This window comes from Anopheles gambiae, chromosome 2 (assembly GCF_943734735.2).
Source record: "Anopheles gambiae chromosome 2, idAnoGambNW_F1_1, whole genome shotgun sequence".
Taxonomy (NCBI): Eukaryota; Metazoa; Arthropoda; class Insecta; order Diptera; family Culicidae; genus Anopheles; species Anopheles gambiae.
This window is the reverse complement of record NC_064601.1, coordinates 17,350,737-17,371,537: the sequence shown is the minus strand read 5'-3', so window position 1 is coordinate 17,371,537 and position 20,801 is coordinate 17,350,737. Positions and strand designations below refer to the sequence as shown.

The following is a 20,801-nucleotide window of genomic DNA, read 5'->3' as shown; positions in this document are numbered from 1 at the left end:
CTCCACTACGAGAGGTGTAAATAATCTGAAAAAGGACTCATTCTCGGGAACACTTTGCAGGTGCGGTGCAAAAATAGACACCAAGTGCAAATCGGGCTCGGACAATTTTACCGGAACGCACGGTCCTGTGAGGCTCTAAATCGATCCTTCACACTATAATCGAGCGTTTGTATCTTTCCGAACAATGTTTTCGACCACTGTACGGATACGGGGATGTGTGTGTGTGTGTGGGATGTGGGGGAGAAATGCTCCCTCCGTCTGTCTGCCAGCAGAACATGGCAACAAAGCTCCAGCTCTGACGGCTATTTCAAAAAAGCACAAAGCCCATCAATGATACATCAGCTCTCCATCACCAGGCACATCAGCACCGGCAGCATGCACAATGCTCGCCCGCTGCTGCTCGGTTGAATGATTTTCCCATTTTTTGCACCACAACCAGAACCGGAGGGAGAGTAAGGGGCGGGACATTTGAATGGTTGCGATAAAAATACAACCATGGAAAACGAAAGCAAAAAAAACCCTTCTGACGCTCGCTCAACACCTTCCCACCGAAGGTGGGCGCCGTGCCAAATGCACAGAATCAATTAGAATGCACAAAAGCTGCCCCTGTCGCTCGCCTGGTGCTCGCCGCTCCACTCAATTTCCAATCAAACGGAAATAACAACCAAACGGTTAGAATCTATTGCTAGGAGAAAAGAGAAGTAGAAGAAAACACAAATAGCGTCACATCAGTTTAAAGGGACGGTAGACAGTGGCCGGTAAGCAACTCGGCCACTTGGCTGCTTTATTTTCGCTCAGCTAGCTCTGTTTTTTGTTCCGTTTTCCCGTTCACAAAACTGTCACTGTGTACTGTTTGACGATCACGATCGCTCCACAATCTTCCACTGGTCCGCATGCCATAGATCTCGATGGGCCACTGTGTAAACCTACAAGCTACTGCAATAACTTCCGCACTACCGCATAATGACTGGTTGGAATGGCATCAGATAGTTGTCTTCCCCCTTGCTGCTCTGGCATAAATAATTTCATACATCTCTACGCGCTGTCCCGGGGCAACGCCCCCTGTTGGCCCACCGGGACAGCGTTACAATACTGATACGTTGCTGCGTTGGTGGTGGTTGTGGTGATGTTGGTGGTACGCCTTCCACACTGGTGTTTTGTTGCTAATGCTACTAATTCTACCCGCGGTTGTGCCCCAGCACCCTAACGCTTCTCGTCGAACAGATTGGACAGGCTGCTGTGCCGGTTGCGGCCACTGTTTGGCACGGTCAGCCCACTGACCGCGGTCGATTGGTCCGAGTCCGAGCGCATCAGATTCGGCCGCCAGCGGAACTGGGGTCCCTGGGGTCCGGCTGGTGCGACGCCAGCCGTGCCACCGGCCGACGGTACGGTCAGATGGGACGATTGGTGGGTAGCGAGCGGGCTCGGACGGGACGACAGCCGGCGCTGGAGCGTCGTCGTCGGCAGATTGTGCAGCGACTGGGACGACGAGCTGATGTGCGGCGAGCCGGGCAGCTCGGGCCCACCGGTTGGCCCGGCTGGCGGCCGCGGACAGTGCCCCGGTGGATAGGCCAGGTTCGAGGGGCGGACGCTGAACCGACGCCGGATCGGCTTGGGCGACGGACCGATAATGCCGAGCGTTGGGCTACCGCCACCGGCCGGCGACCCGGACACCGTGGCCGAGTAGGAGGGTGGATTCGTTGGACGGAACGAGGGTCGCCGCAGGACGGAGGGGGCCGAATCGGCACTGCCGGTGCGACCGAGCGGCGGCTTCAGCGAGCCACGGCGCGACCCGCCCGCCTCGATCGGCGGCGTGAACAGGGTCAGCAGCGACGGCAGATTGCTCGCCCCGCCGGCGAACGGTTGCGACTGGTGGCGGCCCGCCCGGTGGTGCAGTGTAGCGGCCTGCGGCTCGCCCGTGCCGACGCTTCCCCGGTGCTGGCCCGCACCGGCCGTCACCGTGTCCGTGTGCATTAGCTCGAGCGCGCGCAACAGATCGCCAATGGTGGTCGTTTCGAGAAGATGCTCGTCCTGCGGCGGCATCGAGAGGATGCTGCCGCGCCCGCGCGACGTCGCGCTCAGGTAGGACGAGGTGGGCAGGTTAAACATCGAGCTGCGCCCCTTGCCGGTGGCGGCAAGGTACGAATCGAGTCCGGGGGCCGTTTCGATGTCCGCCGGGGCGAGCTGCTTGGAGCGCTTACGGAACGGGTTCAATCGCTGCAGCACGCTCCGGTTGACGGCGGACGCTTTGCTTTCCCGGCCCGTCGGTGGCATGTTGATGGTGAGGCTCGAGTCAAAGTTGACGTTGTTGGAGAGGGCGGCCCGCAGCAGATTGTCCTTCTGCTTTACCTTCTGGCGTACCTGCAGGATCTCCTGTATCTGGCTGTTGTCTCCGCCGCTCCACGTCCACTCGTTCGCATCCTGTTGCAGGTGGTTGGATGAGAGACGCGAAAGAAACAAGAGGTCAGTTGTTTACGTTTAAAAAACTAAAAACTCATCCATCATCATCACCAACTTCCATCATCATTACCTGTGAGCTAAGATGCGGCGGAACGCCAATGTCGGATGCGGCCCGCGGCCGCATCGGCGGTGCCGTCAGGTAGGCGCTCTTGTCCGATCCGCTCATCGACCAGCCGGACCAGGTGCGCTCGCTGGCCAGTATCTGCGAGTCGGAAAAGCAGTTGACGCCCGCGTTCAGCGAGGCTCGCTCGAGGAAGCTCTGGTTGTCGTCCTGGTTGGCGGTAATGTTGCCCAGCGCGGTTACGACGCGCGCCAGCAGCTCGGCCGGCTGTACCAGTGCCTGCACGCCGAACGTTTTCTCCCGATTGATGCGGTTCAGGTCGGTGTCGGAGAGCCGGCGCACCAGCGATCCACCGTCCACCGGCCGTGTCGCTGCAAACACGAGAGCACTTTCCGAGTTGGCGCGCTTGCGCCGAATGGTGGGCTGCTCCGGCGGCCGGTACATCGACAGCTCCGGGCACGAGCTTGATCTGCTTTTCGACAGGCTTAACCACCGGTCCGAAGGTTCCTCGTACACGGGCTGCAAATAGGACACTAATGAATTGCAATGCCAAAACCGTCGCTTCAATGGGAAGCGTTGGGTGGGGATTTTATGTTTACTGTGTGTGTATGTGTGTGTGGGAAGGAGGACAAGAATTCGAGCGCCCTTACCGAGCTTGTTCCGTCCACTGGGCGGGCGAGTAGATGCATTGGAAGAAAATGTTTGTTTGAATTGTATTTCACCCATTACCAGCAGTACGCTAAGTTAATGTGGCCGAGCCGAGCAAACAGCACGCTTCGCCAGACGACAAGGAAGGCAGCGTGTTTCTTGCAAAATAAAGCAGCGGTAGTAACTTACCTTAAACTTTAGCATGTACACCTCGTTGAGAATCCTACGCAGGTAACTAATGTCTTTGGTAACTCCGTTCCACACACGGTGCTGCGTTTCCTTCAGGTTGGAAGCGACCAGCTTTTCCAGCTGTTGAATCTTTTTGTGCGATATGCCTCTGAAAGAATTCAAGATGATTCATGTATGTTTCACCACTGCCTTCCAGTTGCTCCGATTGTCGCACTACTCACTTCGCAATAAAGCCCAATATCATAAAGATGTACCCGATGCCAGCGAAGAACCAAAAGATGATGAATATCTTGTACACGGTAAACAGCGAACCGAACTCGTGCTGCTGGGACGGCTGGAACGAGGCGGCATAGTCGCCAAATCCGATCGTCGTCAGCGTGACGAACGAGTAGTACACCGACACGTCGTACGGCCACTGCTCAAAGTACGTGAAGACGCACGCCGGCGCAAAGATGAACACGATCACGCCCGGTATCAGGTACAGCACGATCTGCCCGATGAAGCTGATGCGCCGCGGTGCGTACCCGGCGTTGGCGGATAATTTATACGCCTTGTAGCGCCGGTACAGCCGCACAAACTGCCCGAGAACGAGTGTGTGTTCATTAGGAAGGGTTAGCTGTTTGTTGTTGGTTTAACTATTATTGGTTAAACTGTCTTCTTACCCCACGGGCCCAGAACTCGCCGACGTACGCAAAGAAGAACCCATTCACCGGGAGGCCGATCAGTGCGTAAAATATTAAAAAGATGCGCCCGAACGTGTTGTGCGGCGAGATGTTACCGTAACCTGAAGTAGCAACAGGATAGTGATGTTAGGAGTATCAATACAACAAAAAATGGTCGTACTTGTCCATTTGCTCCCTACTTACCGACGGTAGAGCAAATGATAAAGGCGAAGTAAAATGAATGATAAAAATCCCACACGTACGGTGGTTCATACTCGTCCTCGGTATAGTTGGTCACCCTGCTGCCGCAGTATTCGTCCAGCCGGCCGATCAGTTTGCGCTGCAGCTCCATATCTTCCGGTGACAGGTAGCGAACGAGCATTTCTGTGGGGGGGGGGGAGAGAAGAGCTCGTTATGACGTTTTGAAGGATTGTTTGAATTCGTTTCAGCCCGTTTATTCTTCATTGTTGCGAGACTAACACGTTCCATTAGCACCTGTACCATGGTATGTAGATTGTATGGCATTTGCTCGAACACAAGTGCTACAAGACTGTTATAGCGCAGTGTAACATTTGACACTATTTTACGACGGTTTCTTTCCTGTAGTACAAAGGTAAGCTAAAAAGTAGTGCTTTGGGCGTAGCAGAAACTATTGCATCCAATCAAATGATGTCATTCTTATTGGAGATACGTTTTCATTCGTTTCCTATTTGAAACCATATGTTGCATTTTACTGCATCGCAATCGCAGGTGGAACATTTTTACGAATAAAATAAAATATCCATAAAATTCATGTTATTTCATCAATACGAGAAGAGCACACCAAGAAAGACGTTCAACTTTCTCCAAAATTTTACGCTCACAGCTCAACGTTTGATATTTGAATATTTAAATCGTTGTTTGCTCAACAACTTTCCACCAGGATGACTAATCTGGCGAATGAATTTATCGCCAGCTTCTTGTCCGTTCATTTCTCGCATAGCAGTCTAACACCCAAAGTCCGCATCATGGCTACGCAAATAGAAACTGACGGTGTGGTCGCAAAATATCGATGTTCCATTAAAAAAGTCGATCTGCCCAACTATTGTGAACAAGGAAGCGAGTGCTAATTGGATCACGAAAATGATAGCCTAGTTTGGTGTTTAATGACTTGTTCACATGTACCATGGACACCCAGGTAGAGCTGATCGCAAGCCACACGCTGTTCAACTATCTCAACTCTTTTCCCTTTTTTCTGGCTTCCGCTTTTCCTTAGTCCTTAGGTCGTACATTGTTGTACGCCGTCGCTGTGGTGCCATCGACTGGCGCGACTACTGTGAAGATTCACCCGACCGTGCGAATTGATCTTTATATTTAATATCCAATTATCGATTCCAGATGGATCTCTAGATCACGATGAACACGAGATTGGTGGCACCAAAACTTCAACCTTCAATTCAATTTGATTATTTTTTTTATCTTATTGCAATTGTACTTAGAAACAAGATATTGTGCATTCAATCATCGGAGCGCGCAATGGGCGCTATCTAAAGTAGTCATTCAACGTGTTGCCCGCTGCTAGGGCTACTTAACCATAAACGTATTCACCCAGCTGTCATATACCGCATTCCGCGCTGATTTATTGACTCAAATCGAGCTTTACAATCGCAACGCAACGTGCAGATTAGTTGCGATGGGCACGCGCCAAACCAGTCATTAATTAAGTGCCGCTAGTTATTTCACCCCTACGGCAGTCCCTGTTACCCTGCCGTTAACGGCGTCTTGCCCGATCGCTCCAACAGTCTGAACCGTTTGGGGCGACCGGGAAGTTGGCGTGATATACATACTCATATTTTCCTCATTACAACACCGTGGGTGCAAAATGTGTAACGCAATTGCCACGCGTACGCCCGACAACGACTACAAACCGGGCATTGTAGTATTCAAATTAAGCAATCGTGTGCAGCTGGGTAATGGGAATGAGCCCGGTACGAGCACTAGAGTGCCATTCGATTGCACTTGACACTGGCGAGTGAGTGAGCTTGCTTGTTGAGTTGAGCTTGGGGAGGGCAAACGATTTAATTGAAATCACTTCATTTCTGTCAACGCGGATCGTGTGCTGGAAGCCGATTGCAACGGTACGATAATGAGCTGATCCAAGCTGGAGTATCCGCAGCATCGGGCAGCATGATCGAAGGCATACAATGTTGCTGTGGTGGTGGCATTGGATTCGTATCGGAATTGGGATTGTTTGTGAATAGATGAGAATAGGTTAGCGCAAATTGATCCAGTAGAATTGGATGCTCTTCAATCATCCTACAAATATGAGTGAAATGAGTGAATTTTTTTTATAGCAAATGATCGTGTGATGATAGTGTACATATTTGCAAAGACTACAACATACTTATTGCTGTGTAAATAAAATTCTATTTTACATTTCCTGTACAAGCTCAAAACTTTTTACCGTGGACGTAAGAGTGTCAGCACGCAAGTAATATGCAATCAATCACGGATCCCTTCCAAGGTATATTTGTTATCACAGCCCATCGACTAGTCACCTCTCAGCATTGCCCTTTTGTTATTCATTTGTCCGATAAACGGGAACGGTATTTACAAACAAAGTTTAACACGATTTTGTCATTAAATGTAATAGATTCCAATGCACAGAACCACACACGCCCGTGAGAGTTGTAGCTGGATCGCGAAAAGCACACATCGCGAGCAGCGCATCCAGCCTCAAGTGTGTCCTCAGTCAGTGGCATCGGGCAGAACACGTGCATGTGAAGCAGCTGGCCCATCCAACCCCGTATCCCCCCCCCCCCCCCCCCCCCCCCCCGTACACCTGCACAGTCTGCCGGCTGATAAGGGGTTTGCAAGCGGTCGTCAAGGAAAACAATAACAACAAACCACAGACCCGTGCGCCGAACCGGGCAGGCATGGGCCGCGATAATTTGCACTAGACTGAACCGTCTTGCAACCAGCATGTACGCGATGCATCCCATTCTCCAGCTCCAGCACTGGAGCGTGGCGCTTAGTGTAAACCGATACGCGCTACACCTTACCGAGCCGGAGATCGATTTCATTCACTGGTCGGCGGCACTGGCGCACTTTAAACCGTCAGCGCAGAAGCGGTTTTTTTACAGGCTCATTAAAATTTAAATTGTACTCTCGAATAAACATGTCGATACCGTCAGAGGGGGGAGTTGTGTTGTCTCCCTGGCAATTTGATGATTTATGAGCAACAGGAAATTGGTCACCGCGCGCACCGCCCCTCTGCTGACCCGAAGCGTGATGAATAGGTTCGGTTACGGTGCGACGGGTACGATTGAATTTGCATGATCGCGCGATAGAGGCCACAATCACAGCGAACGTGCTGTTTCCCTGGTGGGTAAGCGAATTAGTGGTACGATCTGCGATACCGCGCTTCACGAGAAGCGAGAAAAAATGTATGAAGGATTTTACGGGCAATTGTTAGGTGACGTGCTAGAGCCGTGTCCTTTCTTCACTAGACAGCTCAGCTCCAGCGACTAAGAATACAATAATGCACGATTTTGTTCATGCGATGCTACAGGTTTCTGATTGATTAGATAGATTATTGAATAGTTCGCATTGAAGGTACCTATAGGTACTTATCATGGTGTTATATTGCACTGATCTTCTATGCATATACCTGGCATATATTGGCTGGGCGCATCAAACTAGCGTATGCCCTTTGGCTGACTTTTGATAGCGAACCGATAAAACGGTGGTATAAAAACGAGCAACACTGCCTAGTCCTCATAAACTGGCGACTTTTTGTCGAAGTGTTTCAGTGATCTCTTGATACTGAAATTTGATATGAGATGACACTTCATCTATTTACAAGAAAATCATCTATAGCCAGTAAACATCTGTCAGATCGATTTTACAAAAGAGTGTAGTGCCTGGAAGGCCTAGGATGTGAACATACTATTGAACACGAATGTCTAGCATCAATCTTATATTACAAATGGTCATAAAAAGTGTATAAAATTAATAAGCTTCTAAGGAGTTTGCAATTGTAAAATGTTCTCTGAGATGATAACATGAAATCCCAAGCTTTTTTTATTTCTATTAATATGGAAAATGTATACACGAAAATATTAACAATTAAAATAAATAAATAGACTGAAATAATCATTGGGACACTACACAACCGTGAAAACAATGATCATGGTAGCCAATAGATGCTTTTTGTTCTACCAAGGAGCAAAATTTCAACTTCAAATTGATAGCAATGAACTCCTTACGAATGCAGAATATCAACGAGCAAGAACTAACTTCTAATAAAGCACAAAACAAAGTTAACTTCACACGTATGCAATATTAACAATTCGATAAACCGATGCTGAACGAAATATATATGCACATAAAATTGGCCATCCATTCATCCATTTCCTTTTCTCGGTTTTCGCTTGCCGCTTCTCCCATGACGCACACTTACCATTAATTTCGATCCGCTCGGCCAACTCTTCGGCCCGCCGCTCCGTCTCCAGATCGTTTTCGACATGATAGAACACGCTGGCGCCCATGAAGAGGTACGCCGCGTAGAACAGGAGCAAAGCGAACCACTCCTTCGGTGTCATGTCTGGGCATTGGGCCTGGGCTACCTAGCCCGCCGAACAGCGCACACAGCTAAACGGGTTTTACTCTCCCTGCACTGCAGCTCTACGCACCAAACGACGATGTTCATTAAGGCTTGCAAGCAAGCAAAAAGGGGTTTCACTTTAGTCGAGGCTTTTCGTTACACTTTTGCACAACACTGTGCCCGATCGCGACACGTTTTCCACGGGATTCCACCGGCAATGCAGCGCAGTACACGCGGGATCACGCACAGTAAAAACGAAAACTGAAAATCTCGATGCTTAGGATCAAACAAATAAAATCACACACACACGCACGGTAGTGTAAGCTTTCTCTCCTTCTAACCGTCAGACTGATCAGCACCACATCACTCCACCTGCTCCGACGATGGAATAAACGTGGCGGAGGTCTACCGTGCGGGATCAACCACTCCGCTGGGACTAGAATTCCATGCTACTCCTTCTCCCGGCTTTGCGCATTCATTCACATTTGCCCCGAGGTACTGGTTTTACGTTCAGATTCACTCGTTTCAGTTACTCGAAGCGAACCGGAGAGGTAAAGCTTCTCACCTTACGCCAGCTGAAGCGAGAGTCGCTGCGATCTACCTGTCGGTTATCTCCTTTCCTAAGGTGCTGAGGCTGATCGCGTTTATCCTCCGATAGCGATCGGAGGATGTGCAGGTATACACTGTTGTCTCCGATGCACTGATTACGCTGGGCAAAAGCACTATTACACACTGACGTACACACTCACACGCTACGCATCAGGTACGTACATTTAATGAAATTCACTACCCAGAGCATCAGCACAACCGATCCAGATCTCCGCATGAACGCGAACGCACCGGTTCGATCAAGGAGATAGTTGACCCATAGGTCCACACACACACACACACTCACACACACTGCTTGCACGCACTCACGCTGCAACTACTTATGCAATCAATTACCACTTCACAAAAAATGATGTATTCGATGCGTGGCCACACTTTCGATCGCTCGTGGTGTGATCGTTTCCGGCGATCCGATTAGGGCTTGAGGGCTGAGTATTGTTTCACCGGGTAAGAACAGCACAGGTACACAGCGCATTGATCACAAAAAAACGTACACGTACAGCTCCTTTAACAGGCGGAAATTGCGATCATTCGTGAGCGAACGCCAATCGCGCGATAGTGGCCAGCCCTTTCCGGAAGATCCAATCGCAGCAGCAGCAGCAACAGTATACGTACGTACAGCGGAACGGGGACGGAGTTGATCAGATTATCAGTGTATGCCATAGTACATCTTCCGCCAGGTTCCACTCTTTCCCTTTGGTTGGGCCTGCCGTGCCCGCCTACTGCATTAGGATCGCTCTGGATATCGGTCTGAAAGGGATGATCGTGAAAAGATGCAAACTGCATTAACTGCGCCCCACTGCCGAACGTAATGCTTTAATTTGTGTAATTGTATGTAAATTGTGTAGAAACAAAACAGAGCCTGCTTTCTCACTGAACTTAGCGGCTTGCGCTCCAATACTATGCTATGCTAAACTGCTGATATTCTATCCGTGATTTTGATAATCGTTAACGCTCCCGCAGTTTAGCTAGATGCTCGTGTCATCTTCGCCAGCGCACAAGTTTGAATGTTTTTACATTTTGCTCTGCTAGTTTCACCCTCTCTGGGCAATATTTATGAATGGCCGTTTATCTATGTAAATTTTACTGGAGCGAACAGCAACAAAAAAAACAACAACCCATTCCAAGAAACTGATCGCCATTATTCAAAATCACGCTACCCTGCGCGACGTACGTGATCAAAAGCGGCACAGTTAACGCCTACAGGGCCCGTAACACAAATTGGCGGAGATTTGCAGTCCGCCAAGGAAGCTCGGTGGTGAAGATCGATCGTTCTCCATTTTTGCCTTGTCGTCCGTGTTTGGGTGCAGATGCAGACAGGGGGGGGGGGGGGGGCTGTATTTTGGTTTCCATTCAAAAAAAAGCAACACCGACTGATCGCGAGATGGTAGCCCAATGCTCCCCGCGGGATACGACCATGCGGCTGATAATTTATGCTGTGATTTCTATGCAAAAACTCACAATTCGATCTTGCCCACCCGGTCCCCAATCTGGTCTGCGCTTCCGAACGACTTCATTTTCATGCGGCACGTGTGATTTAATCAAACTGCTGCTAACTTGCTTTCTATGCCGATTGCGGTGAAGGCAATGGGCAAGCTAAGGCAGTGTGGATGCTCCAGCACAATGGTTCAGGTGTGGAACATTGGATGGAACAATCCACGCTACCAATTAAGTTGGAATCTTCTAAGAAGATGGTAGTAAAATGCGACGATCGCTCTTTATGAAAATTATACACAACAACAAAAAATACATCACACTCGCACAAGGTCTTACAGCTTCTTCCGAAATTCTCTTGCTCAATGCTACACTGGCCAGTGAGTTTCTGGGGTTGTTCGTACATCATTTGCTTCCTTCCGCGAACGAAGCCGTACGTTCCATTAGCGTATTTTATAGCCGGCCACACCGGCTGCAAACGTGGGCCATTTTAATTGGGCTACAATTTCGTGAAGACGATACATCGTTTGCGCTTGTGCCTCTGACTCAAAAGTACAACTCATCGTTGGTCAGAAAATAACACACCAACCTATCACAACGCCCGAGACCGTTGGTCATCCATGGCGATGGCTGGAATCCGGCCGGAAGTCGGACACAAAGTAACACAAGAATTCCAGCTCCTCCGTCTGCCATAAATTACTTCGTAAGCTCGATCTAATTGCTATTATTTTAAAATCCCACTCGGTGCGATTAAACGCACCTTCTTGTGACGTCCAGAAGAAGCGTTCGCAGGCGATAGCACACACTCAAAGAAGAAAAAAAGCACACATAACAAGCCACATTATACGACGAGCTGGTGTGTGCCAGTAGGAGCTACAGTATTGGGTAAATTATAGTTTAGAATGTGTTGTACTGGCTTGCTTTGCAAGGTAGAAACCACCAACCAGCAGGAGAGCGGTGAATTAATTTATTGCTTGGGGTGAAGCATCTTCACCCTATTCGCTTGGCAAATATAACACTTTTTTGCTTCCCAGTCCCAGTTCAAAGTGGGTCGTTCAAACATGCGGAGAAATAACACCAGCACCGGGCATACTATCGATCGAAATCGCCTTTGCAAGTGTGATAGGAAGTTCTAATCCACCCTTCGTTGACGCACAAACCGGCCAACGTGAGTGGTGAACCGTCATCCAATGGCGCTATCCTGACAGTAATCTTACTGCCATAATCGCATCATCCTAGCGACTCGTTTCGCAGCTCGACAGCTGCTCGAGGAGTTTTACGGCACTATGACGATGGTCAGCGGATAGTTTTTGAGTGCATTTATTGGTACCAATTTCACCCACCCGCGTGATTGATTGTCCCGGTTCTATTCTCCCACCATTCCGGCGGAGCCCGCGCGAATAAAATGTCTTATCGGCGAAGCACGAAGAGCACCTTGACCATTCGCAACTGCTTGAGAGGTGCAACGCTGCACCCGTCGATTCGGTCAGCTGTGTCAAATGGTTTATCATCATCGGCTTATCGGAGATCTTGTACGTTATGGATGGACAGATAGAGTGTCGTTTGTCTATCGCACGATTGTTGATTCGATTGTTGCCCTCTGCTAATCTGGCGGTTGTATTAAATAGCCGGGGTGATCGGGGTGATGGCCATCGATTCAGATAAAATGATCTATAACTCAATCATTGTGGTTAGCAGGCTACCAGATAATTATAACAAGCAGATAAATGATCACAGCGAATTAACATTTCATTATTTCTTATCATCCTGCTGTCCATTTTCCAACTATCCAAGTTTAGCGTTATGATATTGATTGTTTGAAGTGGCCTTAAATCGCTCTAAGCGCTAAGGAACCAACAGTCTGGCTTTTTTTTACTCTCCTTCTTTTTGTTTTGCGTAAATGTAGTTCCAATTGCCCATTGCCAAACACCGGCTACCAACCGGCACCGTGAAACGTTCACTCATCCATGAACTTTTGTTTGCAGCGGCAAAGTGAGCTCGGGCCAGCAGCGCGAAGATAACAGAGCACGCGGAGGTTCGTCGCTTACCGGCCACCACTAACACAGCCAGTGTGCCCCCAAAACTAACCGTGAACTCCGGGGCCTGGCTCAGACACAAGCTTTATGCGGCGGCACGCACGGCCCACCGAGACACCCAGTGACCGGTTCGATCTTTACCAGGCAAAGCAAAGCAAATGTCGCGTGAAATGTTGCCGAGCGCTTATCGCGTTCGCGTTCCGGTTCGGGATCGGTCGACATTGAGAACGTATGGCGAACGAAACGGGTGCCGAAACCAAATGCTGTAAAGCTTTCTTTCCGATTCTAGCACGTGCTAGGCCAAATGGTGTATTTTGCCTGCTATGTGGGCCAAGGTCGCTGTGCGGTGCGATTTCGATGATCCGAAAACATGAACCAGCAGCAACACAGAAGGAAACAAGACAAAAGAAAGAAACAAAAAAAAACAAAACGTAATGTAGCTGGTAATGTTTAATTGCCGTGCGGCAAAGGTCTTGCCGAGTGAGGAAGAACTGACCACGCTGAAGCTGCTTGGTACTAGCAGTAGCAGCAGCAGCAGCAACAAAACAACAGCTCACAAGAAACGGCTAGAATGAGGAAAACAACACTTCCATCGTGGCAACCATCATCGTCCGAGTGGCATTGAACGTGAACTTTCTTAACCTGGTGCAGCTCGTTCGTTCGGAAGCGTTCGAGAGCGGGAGCTGCTGTCTGCTGCATGTGCTGCATCCAAAATCGTGTTCGATCTTCTCATGCTCACAATAACTCGCTCGCCTACGGCAGAGTCGGCCCACGAAAGCACGAAACGCAACACCGAACGAAGGGCACTGGGAGAATGCAAAAACAAAGAAGACATCGAAAACAAAACTTGAACTTGCCCACCAGCTGAGCGCTTATGCTACGGGCACAAGTGCAAACCCGCGCCCACGTGTGTTTGTGTGCGAGGGTTTTATGTGTGTTTTTTGTTTTGCTTCTGAAGCCATCCGATCACCACGCTGACACTTGGAATGGATGTCCGAAGGGGTCATCGAAAGGGGTACGATCATCCGCCACAAACTGAGACACTTGCACGGTGCCCGACCGTGATCGTGGTCACTCTCTAGACACTTCCAAACAGCTCCAGCACACGTCAGAGTTCGAACCGATACCCTGAACCCATCCATTATACATCTCAATGCACTGCCGGGGGGGCATCTTTAAGTGGCTCTCTTTCTCGCTCTTCCCGAGCAAAACAAGATAGCCGATCATCGCAGTATCAGAGATGCTGCTGATCGTTAGTTAGCTGCCTCGCTCGCAAGATCCGATCGCGCGGGAACACGATGCTAACTATGCTAATCGATAACTAGACCAGGCGCGCGCTGCTCAACCATCCCGGGCAGGGCGGGTCGTCAATTCGCGACCCTACTTATCGAACTCTCGTGTCATCTATTTGCACCTGCCCTTGTGTGTGCGCCTCGGCTCGTTTGCTCAAGTGTGTTTGTGCAGCGGTTGGGAGGCCCACGGGCAGTACGTTTACATTCTGTTTACCGTTGGAATTTTCATAACAATGCAAATGACGGATCGGAATAGGCTGCCAATTAAGGTACGGTGTTCTTGGTGGTGGTCTTTGGAAACGGTCGCAGTTGGGACGGTATCAGGGACGAGTGAAGAGAAGAAGCAGAAAAAACAAACTAGAATCGCTGATTAGAACATATTTCACAAACGAGCTCTCCACCCCGTCGGGCAGGGCAGGGTACCAGTATACGGCGATTAAACGGTATCGGATACACCGCTGCCCTGCGACATGCATTTTCATGCAGCCGACTTCTGATACTGGTATGGTTGCATTGTAAAATCGGGTAATTGGTGCTGTTTTGCTTAGGCATCCTTATCTTGTCCTTGGCACAACAATGTGTAAGCCTGTGCTGGTAGAATGCTGGATGAATCAATCGTAACCGTACCATGAGTAACAATACGGCATAAAAATTCGGATCAAACGATCACAGGTCAGGGCATCGAGGCTGGGTGACTGTGACATACTTCTTCGCTTCGTCGCGCTATCCGATCGCGCGTGTTATTAGTTATTAATCGTTCACGCAATATAAACCAAACTTCGCTGAACGCGCATCACGTGACAATCGGATCCAAACGGATAGAGAGGGAGACAGGGAGAGAGAGAGAGCAGGATTGCCAAAAGCACTATGATCGGTTTCAATCACGTGGAACGGGTTTTGAAGGGGCAGCAGTCGACAGGGGGATATTTCGGGAAGTCCAGCCGGGACCAACACGGCTCCGAAGGAGCTGTCGTCATCGAACAGCACTCAAAAGCACCAAATTCTGATATGCGGCCGGATTTCACCTTCCAACTTTTAAACCATCATCCACGATTGCGATGCGACAAACGGTCACTTTAACCTTGCTCATCCGGAACGGCCGGATGCGATCGATTTCGAGCGAGCGATCGTCATCGATGCTCGAAAAGATCGACGATCGGTTAAACGGTTATGCGAGAATCGGCGCGCAGCCAGGCAACTTTCGCGCACACCCACACGGGGGGAGGCTGGTGACCCGTTTTGCATTTGCTGCGAATTGTTTTGTCGATCGTTTTGTTATTTTTTTTTTTTTTTTATTTCTTTGACCAGTACGGTGGCAACTTGGCGACGGAACAGACGGGACAGTCCAACACAGGCACACACTCAGCCAGTGCGCAACGCTCCACACGCTCGCCTACTCTTTGTCGGAATGTGATAAGGTTGGACGGCTTTTACACGCGCTCACACAGCTTGCCTATTGCTACTATCAGCGCGCCTGGGTATGGCTACCGCCAGGAACTATCGGACAGAAACGGTTTCAGTTAGAAAAGGGTAGGTTTTTTTTTTTTTGCTTGAATCATTGCACCGGCGGTTTTTCCCTCCCATTCGCTTCGTACCATCACACGTGCAAAGATGGTAGACGAAAGGGAAACAACAAAACACATTCTTAAATTACACCACTTTAAAATACACACACTCACACTCGCACAAACACTAACCAGAGTCGCATTATTGCACCGATCCGTCCCAAAACCGCACTCAGCGAGGCGAGGTTTGCGCGCAGGCTTTTTCGCGAAGGCTGTGGAACTGCGGACTCTGCAACGTACCCGAGCGACCGGCACCGACTGATAGGCCGCGAGCGGGCAGCACGAAATCCGACCGCACGATCGAGCTAAATCCCGCACCACCACCACCACCACCGCGCTGTCGAACGCGTCGATCAAGTGGAAACACGACCACGAGACCTCTATGCGCGAAAAGCAACGACAAGATCGGTGCGTAAGGCGTAAAAAAACCGAAAAAAATACTCACACACACACACACAGAGAACCGAGGAATCAGTGATCGCGACTACTGGGGCGGGGGTGGGAGAAGAGTTTAGCAGAGCGGTAGAATCGTCTAGTCAGCAGTACAAAAACGGCCACCCGATTGTGTGCCCTTTTTTACGCAACCGTTTGTATCTTTTTTCTTCTTGTTACTCTATCGAACCGGAGCTGACGAAGCTGACATGCCAACCCTTCTAATGGCTGCGGATGAACTGCGACGGTTCTTGCATTGACGCTGCACTTGACACTGCAGCACGATCCTATTGCCCTGTGCTGTGCTGGTTGACTCGGTCCACTCGATCCACTCGATTCACTCGCTCGACTCGGGCTCGCTCCGCCTTATCAATCGGTCGTTCGTGCGAGCCCCGAGCCAGCAGCGGTCGGGGCAGCATGCATTATGCTGTGACAGATGCGCCCGTGTTCGGTGTGCGCCACACGACCGATTACCCAGCGCAATGATCCGTGTGATAATGCAACGACCCTTTCGACAACCCTCCCCCACCCAGCCACGGTGGCTTATCATCCGCGGCTGACCCGCGCAGCGAGTGTCATTGGCGCAGCATCGATACGCTCTGCCAATTGATGGCCTGACGGCGAGGGCAACAGACAACAGAACAGGTGCAACCGGGTGCAACACAAAGGCATGGAACAGAAAATGTGCAACCCCTGCCTCCTTGATCGTTTGCTCGATTACTAACCCAACTTACCAGCCGCGTCATCCAGCCGCGTACGCATAATCTTTGTGATCACAAAGCGCACAAGCGACACGATTTGTGACGATTGTTAGCCTTTTCTCGACAAAGAATCCTACAAAGTGTACAGATGGTGGCAAAGATGACGGCTGCAAGATTCGATATGCAAATTGCACAGGCGCGAACCGGCAAACTCGTGAGTCCCTTCTCCCCAATGCTTTCGATGCGTCCACAAACAAAGAAAACACAATCACCAATCCGGCCTTGCCGTGGTGACTGCTCTGCCCTGTCTACGATAAGAGCTATCCTTCCCGAAAAGCAAACACGGCCGGGTGTTAGCGCAACGTTCCTCCATTACATCAAATGTCGAAGTATATGTTCATGTTCATAAATGGCTCACGTAATTCGGAAGGCTTATCAAAGCGCCCTCATCAAAGCTGGTCATTTCATATCAACTTATGTAATCATTAAAATCGATTAAAGCATTTTACGGCGAGAAAGATTTACAGCTAATCCGGAGACACCTTTCTTATAGATTCTCATCCAATCGAATTCTTTTCTTGTGATACGATCGGATCGTGCAATAAACGTGGTACTTACGCTCACAGGACACCACCCCTACGTTTCATCCATGTACGTGTCGTCGTATTACAACGAGGGTCCAGTACTGCCCCGGTGACACTGACATTGCACGCGGAGCTCCTATTGTGACAGTGCTTCAATCGTACCAGCGCGCCCGCACCCACAACCGCGGAATGGTCGGAACACGAGACGGGTAATAAGTTTCCGATCAGTGAACCACAGACAAGCCACACGCAATTGAATGTCAATTCGTGTATGTTTTTTTTTTTTTTTTTTTTGGTAAAGCGAGCGAGAAGAGGGCGGTTGGGATGCAGCTGATACAAAAAGAACTAGTACCGGAACAACAATGGAACAACGGATAGTTTTGATTCACATCCAATATTTTGCCTGGCCTTGACAAACCCCTTCCATGGTTTGTAACAGATTTTTATGGCAGTTCGAATTGTTCTATTTTTGTGCGATTATCTGTGTGCACTTTTTTGTGGTTTATCTGATTGGTGAGAGGGTAGAATTAAGGGGGTTTCGATTTGGAATGATTCACATTGTCAAAAATTTTGAATTAACGGAGTAGTTTGATGGTTAGATGCAGCTGATTTTTACATACGTTTGGCATATGTTTAATTAGATTTCAAAGGATTTATATTTAAAAAACGCAATTGCACAACATTTTTCAGTCGTCAGATGCAATGAAAAGTAGCTTATAACTATTTTTCTGCAAAAAAACGTAGCAGAATCTTTTTTAAAATATCAACTGGCTTCTTTAAATGCTTTTCGTTTCCTGTGAAATTGAACTATTCTTTGGGTTTGCTCCATAATTCATAAGATTTGTAGTAGAGTTGGGCCAAATTCACAAAAAAACGGAACTGGGTCCGAACGGTTCCATCAAATTTCGAAACCAGCTCCGAAATCGTTCAGAAGTGTCGGAATCGTCTGGAATCGCCCCTAAAATGTTTTGAGCGTTGTGATTTTTCTTTGTATTTTTCCGTTGTTTGGTTGTTCTAAATATAGACAAGAAAAAAACTAACCCATGTTTAAAAATTGCACGACCCAAGGCGCAGTTCACTTGACATCTTCTGATCGTTTAAGGTAACTGTGACTTAATAGTAGAAGTGCTATGGCTGCTACAAGCACGGACGTGGCATAATTCCCATCCAGTTAGGTAGTAAAATAAGTGTAATAATCATGTATAATACTGGCAAGACCATCCAGTCTATGACGACAAAAATATTTGAATACATGAACTCTTCAAGGTCTCAAGAAACTTGGGAGCTGTATGAAAGTCCGTTTTGCTTTTTTTATATTTTTATTATACTATATTTTTTTTTACCTTCGGTATTTATTTCAGGCAGCAACAAAATCCTACCTGTACGAACAAAAATTCAAAATAATGTAAACATCTTGAGTTTATAGTAATCTTGGGTTTGTGAGCATCTTGGGTTTTGACAAATACGATGTCCGAAGAAGTGACAGTGTGCGAGCTGTCAAAGCAGAAGAAAAAGAAATAAGCTTTGGGAAAAGACCTACAATAAACTCCTTGTGAAAAAACTAAAAAAACCGTGTATATTACAACTCAGAAGTGGGATTCACCTCAGAACATGCCGACAAAGGAGGAAATGGTGTGTACGTTACAAAGTAATGGCGTTGAAGTGCCACCTACAGCAACAATGTCGCAGATAAAAAAGCTGTTCGAACCATACGCACCGCCATGTGTTCGCAGTGAAAAGCAAGATGGCCGCGATGAGATTCCCGAAGCATATCAAGCGGGAGAGATGAAGCTAGCACCTGTCATCATGTGTGATACAGGAAACAATGCCGATACAGCCAGTGATGTAGGAAGAACGCCGAGTGTAGCAATCATGAGCGACCGTGATGAAATTCATGCTCTTCGTACCAAACTGGAAATTCTTGAGCTTCGCCAACAAATCGCTGCCCTTGAATTCCAACCTATGAATACACCACCGCAACTTTTTATGGGTTTCGACAAGTTTCTGGAGAAATTTAGCGGTGACAATGATGAAAGTGTGGATGAATGGTTCATGGAATTGGAGCGTGTATTCGAGCCGTACAATATGAATGAAACATCTAAATACTACAACACGCGCCAGCTGCTCACTGGAACTGCAGCACTATTGGCCAAATCTACTGAAATCAATACTTATGCAAAACTGAAGGTGGAAATGCACAAAGCATTTGTGAAGACAACGTCCATGGAGCAAATCTACCAACAATTGCGAGCGCGACGATTGGCACGCAATGAAACTATAACGAAGTATGTGCTTGAGATGCAGCGAATCGCCGGAAAACGCATCGATGAAGAAGAATTGATAAACATCATAATTGATGGAATCGGCGACCCCGTAAACATGGCGTCTGTGCGCTTCGCAGCTACCTCAATGGATACACTAAAACAACTCCTGAAGAAATACGAGACCTATCGTGCTACTGCTCCTCTGATTCCTGTTACGTCAACAATTGTCAACAAACAGCATGACATTAGTAAGGAGAATTATGCAGCCCCCCGATGCTACAATTGCCGAAAAATGGGACACACACAGAATCAGTGTCGACTACCAGCCAGACCACCCGGTTCGTGTTTTCGATGTCACAAAGAAGACCACATATATCAAAACTGCCCCCAACGCGTACAACAAGCTGCAGCAACCATGCACGTTATCGATTCGGAAGAGGAAGAACCTCACAATAACCAAACCATTGTTAAGATGAATGCGCATCAGGAGGTAAGTGTTGCCTATAAATGTAATGATGTATGGAGCACTAATTTAAAATCATTGACTCTTTGTGACACGGGCAGTCCTAAGAGCTTTATCAATGCAGGACTACTTCCGGAAAACCTGTTAGGTGAGCCACAGCCTTCAAATATGCGTGGAATAGGTAGCCAGGAGCTCAAATCATATGGAAAACTTGAATTACGTATCACACTTAATGGAACTACAATAGAACACCCTTTTATCATTCTACCCAAACATTACATGGCATGGCCTCTGATTCTAGGCAGGGATGCATTGCGGACGTTTAAAATACACCTTACCCAATTTAAATACGTTTATGACATGAAAAAACTTAAAGATTTGAATAAAAATGTCAGGGTTAGCTATCTAGATCAGAATATAATCGAAAAGCTCCATACACTAAACATACATCGGAAGTCTATCGTGGGCTCGGGGGAAGACAATATGCCAATTTTGCCGATTTCTAAACAGCGTGATTTATGTGACATCAACGACACCTTTGGGAGTCTGTGTATGATAGAGATTACTGATGAATCTAGTGTGATTGATATTGGTACTAACCTCTCGGAAGATCAAATCAAATTAGTAAGCAATTCAGTTATTCAAAATTATCACAAATTTCCTATTGAAGAAGTCACTTCTCCAGCTTATTCAGTAAAAATTAATTTGGAACACGATACACCCATTTCTACCAAACCTAGACGTTTGTCCTTCGCCGAAAGAGCTAAAGTCAAAGATATAGTAAAAAACCTGTTAGAAAAGAACATCATCCGTCCA

General features: G+C 48.2%; 1 protein-coding gene across 6 annotated transcripts; it reads right to left on the bottom strand.

Moving 5' to 3' along the window:
• Window positions 1-732: 732 nt before the first annotated feature.
• LOC5667673 (open rectifier potassium channel protein 1) lies at window positions 733-16,302 on the bottom strand. 6 transcript variants are annotated; one of them, XM_061648648.1, is made up of 8 exons: window positions 16,164-16,302; window positions 8,462-9,964; window positions 4,225-4,404; window positions 4,021-4,142; window positions 3,580-3,935; window positions 3,359-3,506; window positions 2,531-3,040; window positions 733-2,421 (listed from the first exon to the last, which is right to left on the bottom strand). In XM_061648648.1, exons 2-8 carry the CDS (start codon window positions 8,601-8,603, stop codon window positions 1,204-1,206), a joined length of 2,676 nt encoding a protein of 891 aa, XP_061504632.1. In that variant the 5' UTR covers window positions 8,604-9,964; window positions 16,164-16,302; the 3' UTR covers window positions 733-1,203. The 6 variants fall into 6 exon arrangements, with proteins under 6 accessions (XP_061504632.1, XP_061504630.1, XP_061504628.1 ...); XM_061648646.1 differs by having other exon boundaries at window positions 16,154-16,296; XM_061648644.1 differs by having other exon boundaries at window positions 15,987-16,284.
• Between the last annotated feature and the right edge of the window lie 4,499 nt (window positions 16,303-20,801).

What these genes read in the sequence shown, in the direction of transcription:
- LOC5667673 (XM_061648648.1), bottom strand. Translation starts at nt 8,603, where the DNA reads ATGACACCGAAGGAGTGGTTCGCTTTGCTCCTGTTCTACGCGGCGTAC. An exon ending in ATATTGGGCTTTATTGCGAA is followed by an intron (nt 3,507 to 3,579) that starts GTGAGTAGTGCG and finishes GAATTCTTTCAG; the next exon opens with AGGCATATCGCACAAAAAGA. An exon ending in TGTACATGCTAAAGTTTAAG is followed by an intron (nt 3,041 to 3,358) that starts GTAAGTTACTAC and finishes TCCTATTTGCAG; the next exon opens with CCCGTGTACGAGGAACCTTC.